The sequence below is a fragment of the Solanum stenotomum genome, chromosome 11, assembly GCF_019186545.1.
Source record: "Solanum stenotomum isolate F172 chromosome 11, ASM1918654v1, whole genome shotgun sequence".
In the NCBI taxonomy this organism is placed as follows: Eukaryota; Viridiplantae; Streptophyta; class Magnoliopsida; order Solanales; family Solanaceae; genus Solanum; species Solanum stenotomum.
The window spans coordinates 5373536-5398613 of NC_064292.1; the positions used below are offsets into that span (position 1 = coordinate 5373536).

General features: G+C 34.7%; 4 protein-coding genes and 1 pseudogene across 4 annotated transcripts; 4 read left to right on the top strand and 1 right to left on the bottom strand.

Annotated features, from left to right (window-relative positions):
* The first annotated feature begins 2377 nt into the window (after window positions 1-2377).
* Window positions 2378-6674, top strand: LOC125843707 (proteasome subunit beta type-4). Its single transcript, XM_049522889.1, has 7 exons — window positions 2378-2510; window positions 2597-2661; window positions 4611-4687; window positions 4902-5031; window positions 5178-5337; window positions 5433-5618; window positions 6316-6674. The coding sequence occupies exons 1-7, from the start codon at window positions 2505-2507 to the stop codon at window positions 6427-6429; spliced, it is 738 nt and encodes a 245-aa protein (XP_049378846.1). The 5' UTR covers window positions 2378-2504; the 3' UTR covers window positions 6430-6674.
* Window positions 6675-7714: 1040 nt separating this feature from the next.
* LOC125844605 (F-box protein At3g26010-like) lies at window positions 7715-12239 on the top strand. Its single transcript, XM_049523920.1, has 2 exons — window positions 7715-8914; window positions 11968-12239. The coding sequence occupies exon 1, from the start codon at window positions 7774-7776 to the stop codon at window positions 8908-8910; it is 1137 nt and encodes a 378-aa protein (XP_049379877.1). The 5' UTR covers window positions 7715-7773; the 3' UTR covers window positions 8911-8914; window positions 11968-12239.
* Window positions 12240-13015: 776 nt separating this feature from the next.
* LOC125844857 (F-box protein At3g26010-like) lies at window positions 13016-14134 on the top strand (annotated as a pseudogene).
* A 3273-nt stretch (window positions 14135-17407) lies between these two features.
* On the bottom strand, window positions 17408-19675 carry LOC125844561 (F-box protein At3g26010-like). Its single transcript, XM_049523871.1, has 2 exons — window positions 18537-19675; window positions 17408-17581 (listed from the first exon to the last, which is right to left on the bottom strand). The coding sequence occupies exon 1, from the start codon at window positions 19673-19675 to the stop codon at window positions 18548-18550; it is 1128 nt and encodes a 375-aa protein (XP_049379828.1). The 3' UTR covers window positions 17408-17581; window positions 18537-18547.
* A 4381-nt stretch (window positions 19676-24056) lies between these two features.
* Window positions 24057-25031, top strand: LOC125844708 (uncharacterized). Its single transcript, XM_049524037.1, has 2 exons — window positions 24057-24229; window positions 24731-25031. The coding sequence occupies exons 1-2, from the start codon at window positions 24141-24143 to the stop codon at window positions 24918-24920; spliced, it is 279 nt and encodes a 92-aa protein (XP_049379994.1). The 5' UTR covers window positions 24057-24140; the 3' UTR covers window positions 24921-25031.
* The last annotated feature ends 47 nt before the right edge of the window (window positions 25032-25078 follow it).

Sequence of the window (25078 nt, forward strand, 5' to 3'; positions counted from 1 at the left end):
CGACAAACTAAATGGGGCAGGCGACCCTGGCGCTATGGGTGGCGTGGGGAGCCAGCCCCTAAACTTCAGAGGAGGGTTTGGGGCGCTATGGCTGGCGCATCGCGCCAGACCCCAACCCAGAAAATTTGACGAATTTTCCTTGCTCGTTTTCTCACCCTAACTCGCCTAAAATCGAACGATTTCTTCCCCAATCACTTGGATTCGATTACTTAACATAGGTAGACTCTAATATACTCAAAACAACACTCACATTACTAAATTTCATCTCAAGAAATCATCAAAACCCCAACACAACAAGATTTAGAATGAACTTCAAGAACACCTATCAAAAACTCATCAAGAACTCTAATCTTTCAACTTCAAGAATGAAATTTCGCTGAAAATAACATGATTGGCGTGTGGGTGAACTAACCCAACATTATGGAAGCTTACATACCTCTTAGGGATCAAACCCATGGCAACAATCTGCAACAACTCTCAAGAATTTCGACGAACGCTTGATCCTCTCCTCTTTTCTCTTCTTGAACTCTCAACTAAAACCCTATGCGTAAACTAGGATTATAAAACTGAACCTAATCAGATTAGACCCCTAAAATATTACTAAAAATTAATTAAATCTGATTGGGTAAGGAAAAAATCAAAATACCCCTCACTATTTTTAGCTAACTTTCCTAACTAGACAACCTAACTTCAAAAGGTCATATCTCACTCATCCAACCTCGAAACTTAGCAAACTCAGCGGCGTTGGAAAGGTAATTCAAATTTATTTCCTACGGTATCTGGTATCACACCTAAATCAACTTGAGCTAGGATTTATGGCCGTTTGAAGTCAACCCAAAACTCGTATTTAGCTTAACTTGCAAAATTTCAGTTTTTGCTATTTCTAATTTAATTCTTTTTGGAACTCAAGGTGCTACATCTAGTGACCTTAAAACTTAAGAAATTTTAAATTCCTTGGTAAAATCTCACTCACTATGAAGAACGGTTCGAGTCTTAGTTCGAAAATTTTTATGGGGTGTTACATAATAGTTGGTGAATCAACACACAATTATTCTACTAGTTCACCACTCTAATGAAGGAAAAAAGTGGAAAGGATAAAAAATGTTACAAATTATGCGGTTTGAATAATTTGATCATAATAGTCATCAAATCTCATAGCTACGTTATAATTTATAAACACGGAATATGGTTTATATTTCAACTATATCCATAATAGTAACATTCAATATTTATATATAAGTAGAGTTACATATTTTTAGCTTCTATTTAAATTTATGTAAAATTTGTATAGACCCGTGTCCCGCCCTGCATAATCTTCAACTTTCACCCGCCACACATAACTTAAAATTCGCGTGCCCCGTCTTGCATCCACTTCGTTCCATTGTCATCCCTAATTGGAGAGAGTGAAAGTACACAAATAATATACTAGATTTATTATTCAACTATTTTGAATTTGAAATACGTGAAATAAAGGATACATGATACATACATGTTAGCTTTGATTTGAGGCAATTTCTTGCTATTATAACTTGTGAAATTCGATACAAAGACTTTTATGGTATGAAAAAAAGTCTTGCAAAGACTTTCAAGAAGTTGAATTAATGACATATTTTTGTGGTTAGAAGCATGGAGAATAAACAAGCATGGTGTTATATGCAAATACAAATTATTTATGTTGTTTTGAGAAAACTAACAAAGATATATGAACTTAATTGTAAAAAAACACGTCCAATCCATAAAATCTACATAACTAAATTTGCAGATTTGACTTTCCACACCAAACATTTTATGAATCTCATTTTTTCATAAATTTAATTTTCGGCCCCAAATGTTTGAAGTTGAATTCCAAAGTTATGAAACTTGAATTTAATCCCCAAATGCTTGAAATTAAACTTTACCAACTACCAAAATTAAAAATTGGTGAAAGTAACGTTTGACATTTTCAATCCAAAATTTAACTTTATATCAAGATGAATAAAGTTTTAATTTTATCCTTATACTTCTACTCCACCTTTGTTGATTTCTAAGCATAAAAACAAAAAAAAAAGTTACTATATCATTTTATAAAAAAACATAAAAAGACCCAATTCATTAAATCTTTTTTAGAATATCATCTATAGTAAAAAAAACACATCTCATAACTAGAACTAGAATTACCAATAGCTAGAAACTTCCCATCACATCTTATGCATTGGTTCAAATGTAATCCATCTACATAGAAAAATATAGAAAGTGGAAGCAATGTATGAAGTTTTAATTTCTCTATTGGGTTAAAATTTAAATACTCAGATAAATGTTGAGTAGATTTTAAATGACATCCTTAATCTAGCTATCTAGTGCAAATCGTAAATGTGAAAGTCCCGAAAACGGAGGCCCATTTCACTTTCAGCCCAAACCCCAACTTTTCTTGTGCAAAGGGAAAAGTGCACAAACAAAACTCCGATCAGTGTCGTAACTCTGCTATTTTTTCTCCGATCGAAGATCAACTATTCCGATTTCCGACGATGAATGTAAGTTTTTTGTGTTATCCCGCGTTTAATCGAAGAAATTCATTGAATTGTTTGTAATTTTTGTGTGTAAATGATGATGTTTGCAGGTGATGGATTCAGCTCCGGCTAAAAGTAGCTTAATGAGTCCCGAATCTGATATTCAGAGAACACAGTATGTACTGTCTTTCACTCTTTGCGTTTTATGAGATTTTACAGATCTGATTTGCAGTGTGTTTGATGTTTTACGGAATAGGGTTTTTGTTCTTATTTTACAAAGAATTAGAAGGACATAGTTTTAGTAGCTCAATTGGTCGGTTGGTTTGCTACCTGAACTTTCACCTAGTTGGTAAGGTTGGATTTACCACATTGTAATCTCCTCCCCAATTTCCCCAAAGAGAAAAAAAGGTATTTTTTGGGTGTTTTTCTTAGTTCTTCTGAGCCAAGGGTCTGTAGGAAACCTCTCTGTCTCCCAAGGCATTGGTAAGGTCTACGTACACACTATCCTTCCCAGTCTCAACTTTTGGGATTACATTGGGTATGTTGTTGTTGAGTGTTTTTCTTGGTGCTATTAGCTAGGCTTAAGTTATTTCTTTGTTGATATGTATGTTTAAGAATTTTTTTACTGCAAGAGTTACCAGCAAAAAGTATAGCTTTTCAGGCGGAGTTTTTTGAACTTTCATTTGTGTGGTGGGGATGCCTTTAGGCACATTTGGTTGTTTTATAAACATTTACAGAGGTGGGGGTAGAGTAGAAGGTACAAGTTTTGCATAATCCAATAGCTTTTGTCCAAAGTTTCCAGACCTTGGGTTTGTCTTAAAAAAACCTGTTTAATATGTAGACATTACTAATTTAGGATGCAGTAACACGAAAGGGTTACTATCCAGATTCCATAAGCATCTAATCCTAGATGTACCTATATATATGAAGGTGCTGGTGAAGAGCATTGAATATGGAGGAAAATGTTCTAGGTAGAAATATGTTTTCACTAGAAAATAAGTTTCTTTTAGTGAAAAAATATGTTTTGGATCGTTTGCCGGTGTTTGGTTAGGTGTGTAAGTATGTGACATATGGTAGTAATACAAGATGGAAGAATATGTGTATACAGATATTTTCTAGTGATACTCTTTAAGTATTTAAGATTGACAACAATGTTTAAGTATTAGTTGAGCCAAATGATGATAGTAAGAGTTTAGATACTTATAAAGGAAAATGACTTATGCTCATAAGTAACATCTATTTCCCTTTTAGCTGAAAATAGTTTATTTCAGAAAAACAACATCAACATTTTTCTGGAACATTTCTGCCATACCAAACGATTGATTTATGATCTTTACTGGAGTTCTCAGTCTTTGTGGCTTATGGTATTATGAACCTGTAATTTTGTTTTCTGAGTAGAAGGAATGAGGTGCGGGGTTAAGTTGAGATCACATCTTGTGTGGCTCTTGATGGATTTTGCTTCCTAGGATACATCCGGGCCACAAAGGAATTTGCAAATACATCTGGGCTTGAAATAAATTTGCTAATATATCTGACCCAGAAAGGAATTTGCAAACTGTAGTTATCTGTTTCTGCTGCTTATGTTCTTACCGGTGGGATTTCACTGGGATGTTGTAGCTGCTTATGCTTTTAAGTTATTGGACTTAATCTTCATATACGCCAAAAAGTGAAACAAAAGCATTACAGAGGATGCGCTAGGTATTAAAATCCTTTAGTGAGGAGGACGAGGGTCTATCGGAAGCAACCTCTCTACCCCACAAAGGTAGGGGCAACGTCTTCGTACATTCTATCCTCTCCAGACCCGACTTACGGGACTACACTGGGGATGTTATTGTTATTATTGTTGTAGTGAGAAGTAGAGTCGTATAACAGATTAAAATTATTGAATGAGAGAGTATCTGCCTGTTGGAAGGGATGTGCAGCTCTTTGTATATACCATATCCTTTGCATGCATGGGAGATGTAGTTAGGTGTAAGAGTACCAGTTATGTCATGCAGCAAATTTTAACCTTATGGATATATGCTCACTCGTGCATTGAGATTGTATTTATGTAACTTTCCTTTATATCTCTTTACTTACTGTGCTCTAGATGTTTGCAATTTTAACTTGTACTGTTCTCAATAGGTATCCATATGTGACTGGGACATCAGTTGTCGGCATCAAGTACAAAGATGGTATTCTCTTGGCAGCTGACATGGGAGGTTAGCTTTTATATCATAGATTTGGTCCCAATTAGTGCTCCTCTTTTTTCAAAAAAGTATATTACATGGTTTCATCACTAGGGAAAAGGGATAGAGAATTGCAAGATCTCCTAACAACATTCTCTTTTCACATTTTTATATTATCTGATGTTAAATACACCCTCCGATACATAATGTAGTATGTGTTGTCATCTTCTGTTTTTTCCGTTTACAGGTTCCTATGGTTCAACGATACGTTACAAGAGTGTGGAGCGATTAAAGCCAGTGGGAAAGCACTCCCTTCTTGGTGCAAGTGGTGAAATAAGTGATTTTCAGGAGATAATGAAGTACCTTGATGAGCTTATGTACGTCTATCCTTCTGAGGACTTCTCCCTGTTATTCTTGTTTATTGTTATTGTTTATATAAGTTTTGATGGGCAACAGTTCCGCCTATCTGTGTCTGTTGGAAATTACTTAGTGACTTCTGGTATTCAATTCTTCATAAATGCAGCCTGTATGACAACATGTGGGATGATGGAAACTCCTTGGGTCCCAAAGAAGTGCATAACTACCTAACACGTGTGATGTATAATCGTCGCAACAAGTTCAACCCACTTTGGAATTCACTTGTTCTTGGTGGAGTGAAAAATGGACAGAAGTATCTTGGAACAGTAAAACACAATACATTGTCTTGCGTAATTTTATACACTATGTCTCAATTGCATCCCTACTGATAATGTTTGTGTTTTTTGCTTTTATTCCTCAGGTTAGTATGATTGGTGTGCATTATGAGGACAACCATGTGGCTACTGGATTCGGGAATCACCTTGCAAGGCCCATTCTCCGTGACGAATGGCATGAAAACCTGAGTTATGAAGAAGGCGTTAAGTTATTGGAGAAATGTATGCGTGTGCTTTTGTATCGAGACAGATCTGCTGTCAACAAGCTTCAGGTACAGTCCTTCTGGGGTTTGGGTAGAAAGTCAGTGCTTAAGAACAAATCAGAATGATACCTCTAACTTGCCAAGATGTGTTCCCTGAACTTCTTTCGTCAAACCTGTAGTTTATGAGTTTCCTGGTACTTAATAGTTTTAATTGTGGGTCTAAAGCTCTGAATCTTGCATCTGTTGTCATCCCCGCAAGTACCAAGACTATAGTCTGACTCTGTATTTTCATAATCTATCACTGTTTTCCTTTTCTAGAATAAAAAATAAAAATCTACCACTATTTATTTCTGGCACCAATCATCCTTTTTAATTTTTTGAGGTACTTCTCTACTAGATATGCAATAAGACAGGTTTAGTGTGCTCTAGTGGAAGCAGAAGAGCTCATACTTTGATCTTCAAAGCTCATAGCATTTGCTTCCTAGATTTACTCCATGTAGATATCTATTGTGGTTGACTGAAGGTTGATTTCTTGTTTTTACACTTAAGCTTGAAATAGGGAAAAAATAACGGTAAGGTTGTTGGTTGGGAAAGTTTGAACAGAAACTTGCTGCAAACTTTGCATTTGGAGGTGAACGGGATGATTGGATGTATAGATTGCCTTTCTGATACAGAATTCATCATCAAGCTCATTTTAGATAATAGAATTGTGAGATTTGTCTGCTCTTTCTTGGTGATTTTATTCTGATGTTTCTCGGACTTGCAGATTGCAAAAATCACAGAAGAGGGAGTAACAATTTCTCAGCCGTACTCATTGAAGACTTTCTGGAACTTCTCTGCTTTCCAGAATCCAACTGTTGGTGCTGAGGGTTCATGGTAATAACTGGCTGCTTCATCGACTAGGTTTCATGAAGGAACTACACAATGTGTTGCAGATTTTAGAACTCGCTATGTCTTCATGGAAACGATGTTTGATAGAACCTGTGTAATTTGAATTGTCTATGGTCTTTCTAGGCTTTTTCCTAATGTAAACTATTAAGACATGTCACCTGATGTTTCACTTTTCCTTCACTATGTGAGATTGCTATCTTCCAAAGTTATTTGGCATGCCATGGCTTTATCTCAGTTATGGAACACTGTCGTTTCGCCTGGTTGATATATTTTCTAAGTTCATGACAGAAGTACACGCCATGGGTTTTCCTACTTTTAAGCTGTGTTGCTTGGACTCTCAAAATTTTTGTCACACTCGGTGTTTGATCCTCTGAAAATGCCCTAATTTTGGAGGACCAACACATAGTCGGAGACATCTTTTTGTAGAGTTTGTGAGCTATGTTATTGACACTTATCTAGATATATTTTTGAAGAGTCTGAGTAACATAGAGCTTCTAAGAGATGCTTAATATTACAATTGTAATTATTGAGCATCATTTGCGATTTCATTGTTGTGATTTTAAGCTTCTAGACAAGCTACATATATGGGCACCTAAGACCAGCTTGTGCAAATTCTTTCAAAAGGATGTTTTATGTCAAAAGAATAGTAGAAGATTTTTTGCACTAGTGTATTGTTTATTATATAAATCTTTCCTTTGTTTACTAACTGTTAAATGCAATGGTAAGATAAAATTGTACTTCGAGCTTAGAATGAGCATGAAGAGATTAACGATACTTCTTTTATCTTTTGAGTTGTTCTATTGGATCGGTTGTTCAAGATCTTTGGTCTTTATTTGGATCCAATATGAAAAATGAGATTGCTTCTTATGATTTTGATCTAGTTCATAGTAACCCATGCTATCATTGCAAAAATTGGCAAATCTAATGGGGAAGGAAAATCCAACTGTGGGGATAATAGCAAATGGGGTGAGCGATGTATATTAATAAAGTGTCATTCTTTTTTAAACAGGAAATTGAATCATATAAATTGGTATTAGATTAGATAGAGAGAGTATTAAATTAGATAGAAGTTCTCACTCGCTAACTAATTTAAAAATATATGCAATAATCCAATTCATTTTTAGTTATTAATAAAAAAATGAAGATAGTTTATTGTCCTATTCAAAACGTAAAGTTCTTTAATTTTTTAAAATGTAAAACTTGGTTGAGTAATTTTGTAAAGATAAAAACCCTAACTCCAGTAACTTCAGTTACATAATATCATAGTTTGAGATTTTTATTTCCAAACATTTGATATTTCAACTCTGACTAATCGAATTCGTGCGTATGAATAATGAAACGAGGTCGTCGATGCAAATTGTTTGTTTGTGAAGAAATCATAATCAACATACTGAATCGTTTGCCTTTAAAATCGCTAGCAAAGTTTAAATGCATATCGAAGAATTGGCGAAAGTATATTGCTGAAATTTACAGGCGCCGTTTCCAGTGGCCTGAACCCTATCTACTCGGTTTCTTTTGCTTAGAGAAGCGTTCCCAAAGTTGTTTCTTCTATTCATCAAAGGAATCACCACTTGTAATCGGTTCTAGTTTGGATGAATCAGTCAATTTTATTGGTGAGAAAGTGTATATTGTTGCTTCTTCCAATGGTTTTCTACTATGCAATAAGCTTAGAAGTAGGCAGAGGGTTTATTATGTTTATAATCCTGCCACAAGGAAGCGTTTGGATGTCCCTAAAACTTCAATCTCTATGGATGATCCATACATCGGATTTACTTGTAAGGTAGATGAGGATCATGGCATTGTCTCGTTTACTATAGTTCGTTATGTAATTAGCGAACACTATCAGTCTAGTATAACAATTGAAAGTTTCTCTTCAGAGATTAATGTGTGGACTGATTATAAGCTAATTGTTGATGTACCTCATGCATTGTATCCTTCTTTGGATGGGACTTCGTTATCATCTGCTGGTGTAGTTGATGGAATCTTCTTTTGGCTTAATTATACATTGATCACCATTTATGATAGTGTAAACAAGTGTTTTTGGGCTTTGGAATTACCTGAAAACTTGTTTTTCTATTATCCCCGTAGTTGTTGTCTTGGATTATCAGGCGGGGAGCTCTGTTTTGCATCGAATCGTTGGACAACAACCATCACTTGTTGGCGACTCAACAATTTTCCTAGTCGAGATAATGCTAAATGGGTTATAAAGTATGTTATAAATGTTGCTACTGTAATTAAAAAATATCCCAAGTATTTTGGAGTTGGAGACGGTATTGCTAAGGTTCAGAACATGGTTTTTCATCCTGCTCTTCCACACATCTTGTATTTGCAAATAAAAGGCAAGGTTATTTCTTATGACGTGAAAACTCGTAAGACAGAACTTGTGTATGATTTTGGAGTAGCTTGGCGGAAGACAAAATGCTACAAATTGTTTTCCTATGACTGGCCTCAATGGCCGCGTCTTCTGTAGCCAGGTATTACTAACATCTACTTATTTAGTATTCGATCTACTTTGAAGTTAAATATATATATAGTTGCTTAGTGTTAGTGACTAGAGCCTAAAAGCTAATGTATTGTGGTGGGCAGCCTTCAAGTTAGTTCAAATGCTATAGAAGTTATCATGACTTAAGTAAACTCCTTACCATTAACCTAATATATTAGGCTAATAAAATAAAAGGTTAATGAGTGCAGCCTATCATCCTCAAACAAATGGACAATCTGAGGCTCTTAACAAATGGATATTTGCGTTGTTATGTCGCTGAGGTGCTTTCCCAGTGGGTTGCTATGCTTCCATGGGCGGAATTTTGGTGCTATACTTCGTTTCAAACTTCAGACGGTATGACTCCTTTCCAGTCTCTCTATGGCCGTGAACCTACTACTGTTGCTCGGTACATTTTCGGGAGTACTGCAAATGAACTGGTTGAGTCCTATCTGCTGCAGCACAATGAAGTCTTGCACATCCTCAAACACAATTTATTGAAGGCTCAGAACCGCATGAAGCGGTTGGCTGATAAGTCTAGGACTGACACCTTCCTTGAAGTGGGTGATTGGGTGTATGTCAAACTTAAACCATTCAGACAGAATACTCTATGCTTGCAGCGAGATCATAAACTTGGGAGGCATTGTTTTGAGCCCTATCAGGTGTTAAAAAGCATTGGCCCCGTCACTTATCGCTTGGAACTTCCTGAATCTGCAAAAATCCGTTCTATTTTCCATATTTCTATGTTGAAGCGTTGTGTTGGCACTTCGGATCAACATGTGACACCTATGCATCTGAGTGTTCCTACTACAGAGGATCTCATTGAGTCCAACCTTGAGAACAAGGTTGCTTTCCAGGGATGGAGTAAAGTTGTGAATGAGAATATCATTGACTAGGACGCCACTCAGGATGAGCACATGGGACTGCCATGTAGGACTTCTAGAAAGGTCATTCCTCCTAAGACTTGGGGATTACGTTTCGGAATGGGGAAGTTCACGTGAAGAAGGGTAAAATTGGCAAAACAGTAGGCACATGAGTGGAGCATTGCACAACAAGCTATTTGATTGTTATGAGTGGACACTCTTTCTCTCTCAATTTCTTCTAAGTTCCTCACCTCCTCCTTCTTCTTCTTCTATCATTAGCTATTTTGCTTATGCATTTTACCTTGTAATTTCTGATTCTAGAGACTTCAATACATCTAATACTTGTAAGTTGAGTTAAAGGTTATTAATACAAGTGCGGTTACTGTTTCATTGTGTCAATTTGTTGCACCAAGTGTCAAAATCTCCTTTCTGTTGAAGCTCAGATAATAATAGATTAGCAATACAATCTGAATAGTCTCTGATTTCAGCATAAGTAACATTCTATCTTGGGGAAGAAACATGTCACTGAGTCATGGTAAGTTATTTCCCACAGCTACCTCTTGCAGTCCTTCCCAAAGAGGTGTACTGTGATTACTAGTATTTTACCCTTTGACAATCTATTGATCCTTGCCTTTCTTTCACATGACATTGTGACAAATGAGCTTCCTCTCTTATGCATTCTACTTCATATAAGTTGGGGTCCCAGATGATCCAGATCCTACCATTGATAGCCTTGTGATAGTTACCTTCCATCTTCCAATTTGGAGCAATACTTTGTCATATACTTCTAGTATAAGTTCCTTGACTTTTGTTTCGACTAATCCAGCAAGTTTGAACTTAGATATATGTAGCTTTTTCGTAAACTTCTTTATAGACTTATAGTAGGGTGGGAATGACAGTTGTTGTACAAAAACAATTTTGCTGATATGGAGCCACTATAAAGTGTTTATACTTCTAATACTAATGTTTGCTTTGAACTTAGATATATGTAGCTTTTTTGTGAACTTCTTTATAGACTTATAGTAGGGTGGGAATGACACTTGTTGTACAAAAACAGTTTTGCTGATATGGAGCCACTATAAAGTGTTTATGAAAGTGGCTTATTTTCGTATCTATTGGTTGAGTTGGCTTAAATTGCTGGTTTTCTATGGTTTGAGCTTATTGTGGAAATCTCTGGTTGTAGCTGGTTTCAGATTTTGAATTGATTTGAATATTTGATGTTGTCTTTAGCGGCTAGTCAGTCTTATATAAAGGTTTTATTTTGTTTATCTGTGACTAAGTGTTACATAAAAAAAATAATAAAAAATGACTGGGAGATTGATGGAATGGTGGAGTTTTTGGGCTTGATTGGTGGATTCCCAGGTACTACTCTAGAGCCAGACAGATTAGCATGGAGACATCACAAAGATGGGGTATTTTCTGTGAATAGATTACTGGGGACTTAAAAGAAGTGCAGGAAGATCCATTGGACGTTGGAACACAATATGGAAAAGTGTGGCTCCTGCCAAGGTGAAGTGCTTCACTTGGTTGGTTGCTAAGAAAAAATGTTTGACTCATGAGGCAATGCAAAAGAGGCGCATCAACATAGTATCCAGATGCCTCCTTTGTAAAGAAGCTCTGGAGACTAACAAGCACTTATTCATGCACTGTAAGGTAACTGCTCAGGTGTGGGCTCTGTTTACAAGCATAGCCAATGAATATTGGACTATGCCTGAACACACCTCTGACCTTCTTAGTTGCTGGATCAAAAGGGGAGGCAACAAAAGTTAGAAAAGATGGCGGAGAACAGTTCCAACATGTATCTGGTGGATTATATGGAAAGAAATTAATCAAAGAATTTTTGAAGGAAAGGAGTGTACAATACAGAAGATCAAATGGAAAGTAATTACTACTTTAGGTTTTTGGTGTAAAGAACAGGATATAGAAGGGGAGTTCCAATTAGTGGACTTCATAGGTTCTCTGTAAGTATTTCTTTTTAGTCTTTTCCCTTTCTTGTAACAGTTTTTTGGAGGTGGCCAGCATAGCCCTTAATGCTGAGGAATACAAAAAGTTAACAGTTTCAAAAAAAAAAAAAAGTGTTACATAAAAGTCCGACGCTATCTCTTCTTTAAGTTCAGTCTTTGTTGGTGCTGAGTACACGTGTTCTTTTGTACTAACCTTTGCTTTCTACACCTCTGTTGTGCAGGTTCTGAGACCGGTTCTAGCAGTAGGTGATCCTCTCTTTTGAGTTGGCAATTTTTCGAAGTTCCTGGATGTAATTGCTTGGTTGTTCCACAACATCCGGACGTCTCTTATCTTATTTGTTTTCTGTCATTATCCGTTGGACAGTTGTATAAATTTCGGATTCTTACTCATGTTGCCATAGATGCTTTGCACTCATGTCACTGGATTTTTGGTGTTGTAACTGTATTCTTTTGAATTTCTGGGTTGATTTATGGAAGTATGTCTTTAAGGCTTTGTTTCTGCTACTGATCTACTTTTATCCCGTGTTTGCTTACCTATCACCATAGGCTATCAGTGGGTTAGAATAGGTGCGATCATGACCTTGTTTTTTAGTTTGTTAGAGTTCTGTTCATGCTGATTATAATTTCTCATACTATACAATCGTGCGAATGACGCGATGGAATCATGTTCCCTGTATAAATGTTGTTGCAAGGCTAGAATAATGATCTTCTCCTGAGTCAATCAGCATGACAAGTGCCAATTCCTCCCACGACTTTGTCAGCTTACCATAATAATGAACTATGGTCATACCCTTCTGCGTAGATCCGGCCAATTCAGCCTTCAATTGATGCATCTGGGGACAGTATTAACATTGAAGTGGAGGTGTTCCACTTTTTCATTTTCTAATTTAAATGGAGTCTTTAATAATCCCATCTATTTTTCTTTCTCAAAATCAATTGATTCTTTGTCCAATTGAAACATCTTCTCTACAATTTTACCCTTGAGTGAACATCAATCTCACTTCTCTTCGACTTGCCTAGAGCCAAGAGCTTCCCCTCTTTCTCCTAAGCGAGCGAGAATTAGTTGCTCCACTTTGTAGAGAGATATAGGTAGGTGATCTACTCCTTCCGTTGAATTCGAGGCCAATTTTACCTTTGGCGGAGGGGGAAAATTCAAATCCATAGACGCCTAAGCAGTCAGGTCATCTTGTTGATATTGATTGACATCTTCATTCTTTTAGGGCTCATATCTTTGTTGGAATAGTAGTTCAACTTGCAGGTATTATTAGAATGAAATGTCAATGCAAATTGTTTGTTCTTGAGGAAATCATTATCAATATATTGAATCGTTTGCCTCTAAAATCTCTAGCAAAGTTTGAATGCATATCAAAGAACTGGCAAAAAATCATTGCTGAAATTTACCGTTGTCGTCTACGGTGGCCTGAGCCCTATCATTTTGGTTTCTTTTGTGTAGAGCAACGTTCCCAAAGTCGTTTCTTCTTCTCGTCGAAGGAATCACCACTTTTAATCGGTGCTATTTTGGATAAATCAATCAATTTCATGGCGAGAGAGTGTATATTGTTTCTTCATCCAATGGTTTTCTCCTCTGCAATAAGCTTAGAAGCAGGCAGAGGGTTTATTATGTTTATAAACCTGCCACAAGGCAGCGTTTGGATCTCCCTAAAACTCAAATTCGTATGAAAGATCCATATGTTGGATTTACTTGTAAGGTAGATGAGGATGACTCTGTCTCGTTTACTATAGTTCGTTATGCAACACCTCCGAGTACTTTGCATGCGTTCCAGTACGATTTAACAATTGAGTTTCTCTTCAGAGGCTAATGTGTGGACTGCTAATAAACAAATTCTGGATGTACCTTTGCAATTGTACTCTTCCAGGGATAAGATTTCCTCATCCTCGGCTGGTGTAGTTGATGGAGTATTCTTTTGGCTTGATAATAATGGACAACGGATGACTGTTTTTGATAGTGTAGAAAAGAATTTTTGGGCTTTGGAATTACCTGAATGGAGGACAACGATCTATCCCAATAGTTGTTGTCTTGGTTTTTCAGGTGGGGAACTCTGTTTTGCTTGTAATTGTTTGACCACCATCACTTGTTGGTGACTCAGCCATTTTCCTAGTCGAGATAATGCAGTATGGGTTTGGAAGTATGTTGTAGATGTTACTTATGTATTTAAGAAATGTTCAGAGGATTTTGGACTTGGAGGAGGCAGTAATCTTGGTATGGAGGTTCGGAACATGGTTTTTCATCCTGCTCTTCCGCACATCTTGTATTTGCAAATAAGAGGAAAAGTTATTTCTTGTGATGTGTTCACGCGTACTGCAGAACTTGTATATGATTTTGGAGAAGCTTGGCGAAAGACCCAAGAATACAAATTGTTTTCCTAATGGCCGCGGCTCCTGTAGACTATCAACAGGTATTACATATTTGTACTTCTTCTAATACTAGCATTTACTTGTTTACATATTTACTCTGAACTTAGATATACATATAACTTTTTGTGAACTTTTTAGACTTATAGTAGGGAGGGAATGACCCTTGTTGTACAAAAGCAGTTTCGCTGATATCAAGCCTATTGGCAGGCCTATTTCTCTTACATTGAAATGTCTTATATGTTTACCATGTTCATTTCATTAGTTTTGTCCCCATAGGACTAGTTTCTATTACGAAGAGTTTGATATTACTTTTGAGATGTGAAAGCAAATGCCTTGTGATATTACCTTTACCGCATTCATATTTTTTGATTCTTTTGTTTGCACATTTCTCCTTTCCCTTACATGAAAATGGATGAAAGAAGTTCCGCTGATATCCAAAAGCCTCTTCCTCGTACATCGAATGTCTTACATGTTTAGCGCATTCCCTTAAATATCCTTTAGGGTAGGTGAACAACAACAATGTCCTGAAAGCTAATGCCTTGTGGAGGAGGCAGCACAGCCTTTATTTCTGCATTTCTGTAGTAAAATTAGTTCAAAAGTTCACAAGGCTTCAGTGAAATCCTTACCAATGCCCTAATATTCTGAAACAGTTGAGACGAGAAACTGGAAGACCAAGTGAAGATTTAGGAAAGATAAGTTTGGATGGTGAAGTACCAGTGGTAGATCAAGACACTCTAATATATGTAGAGGATATTGGAGAGGCTAAGCACATATATATAGTGATTTTGTCATGATAAGTCAAGCTTACAACCAATACAACTAATATCCCCTTGACCCTTATAGTAGGGAGGGAATGACCCTTGTTGTACAAAAGAATTTCCGTTAATATCGAGAAAGTGGCTCATTTTTATCTCTGTTGGTTGAGTTGGCTTAAATAGCTGGTGTTCTATGGTTTGAGCTTATTGTGGAGATCTCTGATAGCTGGTTTAAGATATTGCTTTTAAACTTGATTGGATGTCATCTTTAGCATCACTTCTTCAAGGGTCAGTCGTTGCTGCTGCTGAGTACACATGTTCTTTTGTACTCACCCTTGTTTTCTACACCTTTGTTGTGCAGGTTCTGAGTCCAGTACTAGCGGTAGGTGATCATAGCTTTGAGTTGGCAATATATTGAAGTTCCTGGCCTGTAGTTGCTTGGCTGTTCCACATAGGGGTGCGCATCGGTCGGTTCGGTTCGGTTTTAGGTGTTATTGGTTCGGTTTATCGGTTTTCGGTTTGTAAATACTTCAAACCGATAACCAAACCAATAACATATTTCTTATCGGTTTTTGGTTAATCGGTTTATGGTACTTAACGGTTCGNAAGTGAAGATTTAGGAAAGATAAGTTTGGATGGTGAAGTACCAGTGGTAGATCAAAACACTCTAATATATGTACCAGTGGTCATCTTTAGCATCACTTCTTCAAGGGTCAGTCGTTGCTGCTGCTGAGTACACATGTTCTTTTGTACTCACCCTTGTTTTCTACACCTTTGTTGTGCAGGTTCTGAGTCCAGTACTAGCGGTAGGTGATCCTAGCTTTGAGTTGGCAATATATTGAAGTTCCTGGCCTGTGGTTGCTTGGCTGTTCCACAGCTTCTGGACGTCTCCATCTTGTTTATTTGCTGTCATTATCCTTCGGACAGTTGTATTAATTTCGTATTCTTACTCATGCCACCGGATTTTTCGGGTTGAATTTGTTTTCTTTTGAATTTCTGTGTTGATTTATGGAAGTATGACTTTAAGACCTTACTTCCGCTACTTATCTGCTTTTATTCCAGTGTTTTCTTACCTATCGCTGATAGGCTATCGATGGGTTAGGACAGGTGCCAGCATGTCCTTGTTTTTTTGGGTAGTGACAGTTCTGTTCATGCTACCGTGCAACTGACACAAATCACTGGATTTGAGTTCATACATTGGAGGATGGTTTTCATCCAAAACACTGGATTTGAGTTCATACGTAGGAGGATGGTTTTCATCCAAAATATTTATTGTTTCCTATGCAGGAGGATGATATATTATTCACTCGAAACAAATCATGTTTGCAGGCAGCATGTCGAGTTTTGAAATGTGAACTTCGAAGAATCTCTTCAATCAGCTCAAATCTTCCACTAAACAACTCAAATTTTATATATGAGCTCTTCTTATCTTGATTCTTTTGACATATGAAACTATTCATGTTTGCCCTATTTGAGCTTCAAAGATTTTCAATGGACAATGAACAAAGGGTTATTTTGTTTAATTTACTAAAAAATATTCCATTATATCAGTATATTGAACTCTTTTTTGCATCGAATGGTTGGACAACCATCACTGTTTTGGTGCTCAGCAATTTTCCTAGTCAAGATGCAGTATGAGTTGGTAAGTATGCTATAGATGTTGCTACTGTAGTTCAGAAAGTACACAAGTTTTATATTGCTGCCTTTACACCAGTATCGAAAGCTGTGGTTGAGAAGTAAAACAAAGAAATTGAAACGGAGGGATACTAAATACGAACAACGTAAATGCTGAACTAGAGGTCTTGTTGCAAGGATCAAGGCTCGAACACTGTCATGGCTTCACTCCCTTGACATATCTCTAGATGCACAGGAAGTCATTAACATGTTAGTCGATGACAACCTTGCTAGTGATTTCAAAGGCAGACGATTCAGTATATTGATTACGATTTCCTCACAAATAAACAATTTTCATTGACGACGTTTCATTCTAATGTTACTTGCAAGTTGCAACTACTATTCCAACAAATGAAAATAGTTGCAACTCTGAAGCTGAGGATTATTTTATATTTGTCTATTAAATGTTAATTATTGTTGGGCTATTTATTGCTAATTATAACTATCAGTTGTATATACGTGTCATTTCCTCAATGAAATTTGAGTAAAGCAACAAAATGACCCTTCGTTCATTGTTATAACCAAAAATGGCCCAGCTTTGGTCCAGTATGGGCCTGATATAACCGCGTTGCCCCTTATTTTTCTCCTTGTTTGAGTTCATATCTAAAATTTGAATTGTTTAGAGGAAGATTTCGTAGGAAATCAACTCAACATATATATTTTTCCAAAGAAAAGGGGTGTGGGATGGACAAAATAGAGGTTCACCTACGTAGTCGTGAATAACAATGAACAGGAAAAAATTAGAAACAATGTTGAAGAATACCAATCTATAGGTTTCAAATAAGCCATCACAACTAGAATTGTTGTATTTTGGCTCCTAAAGAAAGTAATTTCACTAACTATGAAATATAGTTATAGAGAACATGATTCCATCGCGCCAGCCACACAGATATACTGTGAGAAATCATAATCAACATGAAAAAGGACGCGAACAAGAAGACAGTTCCTATTTCTTCTGCATCTGTACTTGTTCAAACAATCTGCCAACATGTTCCGTTCCCCGTAATAAAGCATTCCTGATTACAAGAACCTGCAATCACGAATGATAGTAGCATAACATAAGTTGTCATCGACTAACATGTTAATGACTTCCTATGCATCTAGAAAATATGTCAAGGGGAGTGAAGTCATGGATGTGCGCGAGCCTGAATCCTTACAACGAGACCTCTAGTTCAACAATGATGTTGTTCGTAATTGGTAAGTGTTTGGATAGTCTCATCACAACAGAAACTAGTCCTTTAGAGACAAAACAATTGAGAAGAATGTGGTAAACATGTAAGAGGAAGAGACATGTCATGATAAGGCACGATATCAACGCAACTTCTTTTGTACAACAAGGTTCATGCCTTTCCTACTATAAGTCTAAAAGGAAGTTATCCATATCTAAGTTCAAAGTAAATAAGCAAGAACACGGTTCGTAGGACGTTTTTGCTTCGTATCACCGCAGTAATAACATGTTGGAAACTATGGAAAGCCAGATGCTGAAAGAAGTATGGTAAGAATCTATCTCTACATACAGAATATGCGAAAAAATCAGGCCAACCAAGGCAGAACAGGAGCTGGTGATGTAGTTAGGAACAAAAATGGACAAATGCTGATGGAATTACTCAGAGAAACAAGCTGCACCACATGGAATTATTTGGTGTTGTCAATAAAATTTCAAGAAACTCATGATTGAACTACATTCATTATTCGTGGAAAATATGATTCTGTGAAACTGCAGAAACTTCAAGAAACTATCTCACAAATTCAAGCTCATAGCAAACAACAACAACATACTCAGTGAAATCCAGATACAAAGAAGAAGGAAACAATGAAGCGAATATAGTAAGTCACAAGGAAACAGTGCAAAGTCTACCAGAAGGGAGCAACAACAAAATAGTGCGATAATTGAAACAAAATAAACAACATACAAGTACAATGGAAAACAGTGCAAACCCTGCATCACGAATGAAAAAATTTAAACAAGTATAAATATGTAATACCTGTTGATGGTCTACTTGAGACGCGGCCATTGAGGCCATTCATAGGAAAACAGTTTGTAATGTTTTGTCTTCCGCCCAGCTTCTCCAAAATCATAGACAAGTTCTACAGTACTCGTTTTCACGTCATAAGAGATAACCTTGCCATTTATTTGCAAGTACAAAATGTCCGGAAAAACAGGATGAAAAACTATGTTCTGAACATTCCCTCCTCCAAGCCCAAAATCCTCTCCACATTTCTGAATTATAGTAACAACATCTACATTATACTTCCAAACCCATTCTGCATCTCGACTAGGAAAATTGTTGAGTCTCCAACAAGGGATGATCCAACCTTTCGATGCAAAACAGAGTTCTCCACCTGATAAACCAAGAAAATGAAAACCTGGATAGATCATACACCCTGGTTGAGGATATGTCAAACCCCAAAAACACTTTTTTACACTATCATAAACAGTCATCCCTTGTCCAAAATTATCAATCCAACAGAATACTCCATTGATTACACAACGCGATGATAAGTAATTCTCATCCCTACTAGGCTGCAATGGATAAAGTAAATCATGAATGGCATCAGTAGCAATCCACACATTAGTCTCCGAAGAATAACTTTCAATTGTTATACTAGACTGATAGCGTTTCCTAATTACATAACGAACTATAGTAAACGAGACAATGCAATGATCTTCATCTACTTTACAAGTAAATCCAACATAAGGATCATTCATACGAATTCGAGTTTTAGGGACATCCAAACGCTGCCTTGTGGCAGGATTATAAACATAATAAACCCTATGCCTACTTCTAAGCCTATTGCATAGTACAAAACCATTGGAAGAAGCAACAATATATACTCTCTCACCGATGAAATCGATTGATTTGTCCAAATTAGTACCAATTAATAGTGGCGATTCTTTCGACGTGAAGAAGAAACGACTTCGCAATCGTTTCTCTACGCAAAAGAAACCGATTAAGTAAGGTTCAGGAAAACCGAGACGACATCGATAAATTTCAGCAATGCACTTTTGCCAATTATAGGATATACATTTAAACCTAGTTAGCGATTTCAAAGGCAAACGATTCAGTATGTTGATTATGATTTCCTCATGAATAAACAAATTGCATTGACGAAGATGTTTCATTATAATATGTTTTTTATTGTAATGAAATTAGTTGAGATGTATACAAACCCTAAAATAAGGTTTATGTGAAGGGATAAGTATTGTGTTTTATTTAGGTTTTGTGTTTGGGGCTAATTGGAATATTATGGGCCCTAATATTCCATAATCTTATTATAACTAATAATTGAATAGCATAAGGTAAATGAATAAATGAGAAACCTTTTGAGTTTTGAGTAAGGAATTAAATCTGGCCAGTCATATTTTTACCTTTAATAATGTACGATTAAATATGAGGAGTATTTAATAAATCAATTAGTCGCTATGAAATATATATATTATATTTAAAAGCATTTTGTATTTATGTAATGTAATGCATGAACTATATAATATATGACTGGGCATAAATGTTAAAATAACTTAAATCTGCATTAGTTATTAGCTTATAAATTTTCCTCCCCAAATTCCACTCCTCTCCTTCAAAAATTGAACAGATCGATAAATTGAATCGAAAAAAAAACTATTGATTTATATTATTGGTTATTGGATTAACAATTTTTTAATGATTTTCTTTTAAAAAAATATCAGGTTATCAGTTCGGTTTTGATTTTTTAATATTGGGTTATTGATCGATATCCCATTAAGATGGTAGTAATTTATTATTTACCCTTACAAAAATATTAAATACTAATCTCAGTACTTTATTGGTTACTGTCTTTGTCCTTTTGCCTTCCATTTACGGTGACTTTGAGTTCATAATTTCACATTATACAAAATGTAAAAACCTAAAGTAAGAACCCTACTTCCTTAATTATTTCTCTTTGTGCTGCATTGTATGTATAGTTCTTTTCATGTTAGTTATTATTGTTTCTATTTTATGAGTTTTCTGTAAAGTTACATTATTGTCTTGTCGCATCAAATTATTGAAAAAGTCATATACTCCCTCCGTTTCAAAAAGATTGGTCTGGTTTGACTTGGCACGAAGTTTAAGAAATTAAAGAAGACTTTTGGATCTTGTAGTCCTAAATTAAAGTTATGTCAAATGTGGAAAGCAAAAAGTAAAATGTTACCAAAAAAGGAAAGATGCATTTTTTTGAAACTGACTAAAACGGAAAGGAGTATTTATTTATAAGTATTTTCTTATTGGTTAAATTGAAACTGAACTGTTAAGGACCAAAACCGATGAAAAATATCTTATTGATTTGATTATTGGTTTAGCGTATTTAAAAACTAATAAACTGAACCGATCAATGCACATCTCTACCTCACCCACCTTCGACTCCATACTAAAAATGTCAGCCATAAAGAGACATCACGAGTTCACGACTACCCTCCATAGATCACACTCGGAAAAAAAAAANTTGTCCTTTAGCCTTCCATTCACACTTCACGGTGACTATGAGTTTATCATTTCACATTATACAAAATGTAAAAACCTAAAGTAAGAACCCTATTTCCTTAATTATTTCTCTTTGTGCTGCACTTGTATGTATAGTTCTTTTCATGGTAGTTATTATTTTTTCTACTTTATAAGTTTTCTATAAAGTTACATTATTGTCTTGTCGCGCTAAATTATTGGAGAAGTCATATATTTATTTATAAGTATTTTCTTATTGGTTAAATTGAAACTGAACTGTTAAAGACCAAAATCGATGAAAAATATCTTATTGATTTGATTATTGGTTTAGCGTATATAAAAACTAATAAATTGAACCGATAATTCATAAACTGAACCGATCAATGCACATCTCTACCTCACCCACCTTCGACTCCATACTAAAAATGTCAGCCATAAAGGGACATCACGAGTTCACGACTATCCTCCATAGATCACACTCGGAAAAAAAAAAGTGCAATATGATAAAATTTGTACTGGGATTCTTGTGGTATAGGGGAAAATTAAAAGATTTGAATGAAATTATTTTTGTGACAACAAGGCATGGCGTGGAAATTGAATCTTTATGTAATAAAGTTCAATTATTTTGGGAAATAAAAGCCTACATCCATCATGGCTTGGACTCCATCGAATGTAATTCAATATATCATATGCTTTAAGTCCCATCACCCCAAATGTTCTTTGAGGCGAGGGAGTAATTTGTCTGGTCTTATCGTGCACTCATTTAATTATTTTTGTCACGACACCATTATCACCCCACTAAAAACAAATATACACACATCGTAGTAGAATTACAAATATCACTATATCAAGACATATTTTTTCACTATATTAATATGGGAAGAATTATAATTTAATAGATGTTTTATATAATTTTCAATTATTTGAATTTTAGTTGTATGATATTAAATTAATATAATTTAATTTTGCTCTAAAAATTAGTAAAATTACTTTTTAAAAATTAAAACGTGACTATTATTTTGAGATGGATGGTGGAATATGTAAATGTATCCTAGAAATTAGTAGTAGAGAAACAAATAAATGTAACAACATATTTATAAGTATAAAGGCATTGGTTGAGCTTTCAAAATGAAAAAAACATAATCTTATTGTAGAGCATTTTCCTTTTCATAAGACCATTTCCAATCCACCTCTATTTTACTCTCCATTTTCTATATTTGGAGAGTAAAATAGAGAATGGACACTCCAACCCACCTCAATATCACTCTCTATTCTTCATAGTTAGAGAGATGAATAGCAGTTCTCCAAATTTGGAGAACTACTATTCACACTCTCTATTTCACTTTTTGTATATTTTATTATTATTTTTATTACTTTCTAATTAACATATTATTTTATATATAATGTCATTAATTCAATATCTAATATTCACAATTCTTTTTAAATATAATATAATATTTTAAAAAATATATTATTTAATATATACTACTTTCATCCCAAATTTATAGTATTTTAATTTTTTCTAATTTTCGTCAATAATATAATTTGATTTTATTATTAATTTTCACTATAAAGAATACACAAAATTAAAATGATAAAGATGAAAATTTTAGTTTAAAAATATGATACATAATATGATAATTTAAATACAAGATAACAATACAATATATAACATAATAATTTAAATACAAGATAAATACAATACATAATCATTAATTCGCGATGAAACAAGAATCATACTGAAAAGATGTTGAGCGTGCATTTGGAGTTTTGCAAGTATTGCAGGACAGTCACGTTTTTGGAGAAAGAAAGTGCTACTTGATATAATGAGTACATGTATTATACTGCAAAACATGATAATTGAGGATGAATGTGATCTTAATGCACCAATTCAAGATGTCATAGAGGCTCCAACTCCAACGATAGAAATGGTGGTAAATGAAAATCTCCGATTTGAACAGTTTTTCGTTAGACATAAAATAATTAAGGAAAAAAATGCTCATTTTGAACTCCGTAATGCATTCATAGAACATTTATAGGAGCAACGTAACAATTTCGAAAATTGAGTGTTATGTAATGTTTATGTAATTGTATTTCACTTTTATTTGAATTTGTCCATTAATTTGTATATTATATAATATTTTCTGCAATTTATGTTATTTAAAAATTTAGAATAAAATATAATTTTATATTAAATAAAAAATTTGAAAAATAAAATTTTATATCACATGAAAATTATATAAAGTAATTATTGGGAAAAAAATAAAAGATTTATATTGTGAAATAAGAAAATAATATAATATTGAGGAGAGAGAAAAGATTTTTTTTAGAGAGTAAAAAACAGATTAATTGGATTGGAGTTTTGTCTGAAAAAATAGAGAACTCTATATTTAGAGAGTAAAATAGAGTGTAGGGTTGGAGATGCCCCTTATCGCTTACGTATAATTAGTTAAACTCCAAAAAAACTACTTATTGAACATCGTAAAAAAAAACAAAAAAAAAAGTGAAATATATACTCAGTTATTTTATTAAGGGTAATTTAGTGAAAATAACTAGTATTTTCAAGAGGAGAGTGAATTTTGTAAGGGCCAAGGTGTATCCTCGGGATAAAAATTCCATAAAATACTAATTATTAACTTAAGATCATTATAAGAATCTACAAATTTTAAATTTAAATCTACCTTTGATTTTAAAATTCACATCTACACTAGCATAACGAATGCAACGATATAAATATAAAAAATAAATCATTAAATTTAAATCTTAATTCACTCTTCAGAAAGTGGAGATTGTATTGGAGTCTGTTTAACCAGATTTTACCTGCAGAATAGATTGGGAACCATCGCGGAGCTCAGGGTCCACAATGCGAGTTCAAGCCATAGAGACGACGCTTCTATTAAAAGTACAAAAATCTTAATCATTCCACCACAATAAGTACGTAGCTAATATAAACTATTCCCCTTTTGTGCCCACTACTTTTAAGTAAAGAAAATGAAAGGTCCTTTATATCTGCTTTTAATGCTTTACCTTCCTCTCTGTCTTTTCTCCTTATTTTAATTTTTCGTTCCTTCTCTATCAAAAGAATCCAAGTCTAAGGGGGAAAAAATTCCATCTTCTCTTTCAAGAAAAAAAATGTCATCATCCAATTTAAATCATCAAGCAAACAATGGACTCCCAATTTGTCTTGCAGGGATCACACGTCCTCTTCCTCTCTCCAAAGAGTAATCTTTCTTGTCTTACTGAGTCGGATTCAAGATTTAAATGTTAAATGTACTTTTTTATGAATATTTAGTGTAGTTTTTTTAAAAAAATGTATAGGTTTTGTGAATATTTAGTTGTTTGTATATATATGTTTTTGGCTCCTGTAGTGAAATATTATTATAGAAAAGTATAATATAACATGAAATAAAAATTTGTTCCAAAAAAACTTGACATATATACTGAAATGTTATTATAAATTATGGTTTAGGGAGATCTAATTGTACTTTTATATGTCTAGACTCTAGATAGTTTATTTGAACCGAAATCTACCATTTTAATTGAAGAGATAAATTCAGGATTTAAACTTGATGAGTTTCATTAGCATTTTAATTATTGTACTTTTGAAATTATGTTATAACACGATATTTATTAAACATTTAGTAATTTTTTTTGAACATCCATAGAACTTGCCCTAGATTCGCGTCTGGTTATAAGATCATTTTCTTCTGTTCAAATTGTAGGATGACGGATCACATTGGAAGAAGGGAGGCTATGAAAAAGCTAAGAGTTCAAATGGGAGGAAAATGGAAAACAGATCAAGTGAGAAGCCATGAAAGAGACTTCAAAGAGAAAATAAATGAAAGTGATTCAGATCTTATTGTTGCTCTTCTTTGCGATCTTTGTTTGTCTTGTACAGCAAAGGCTGCTTGATTCTAACTTAGATAAAAAAGTATTCAATTTGGTTTTCTTTTAGTTTTTGTTTATGTACTTTTAGGAACTTTGTGATATATTTGGCTTAGATTTGTGTAAGAACCTCCTAATGAGCTCTGCTGTTTGGCATTCGATCAAATTTAGATTCGCGCATTATA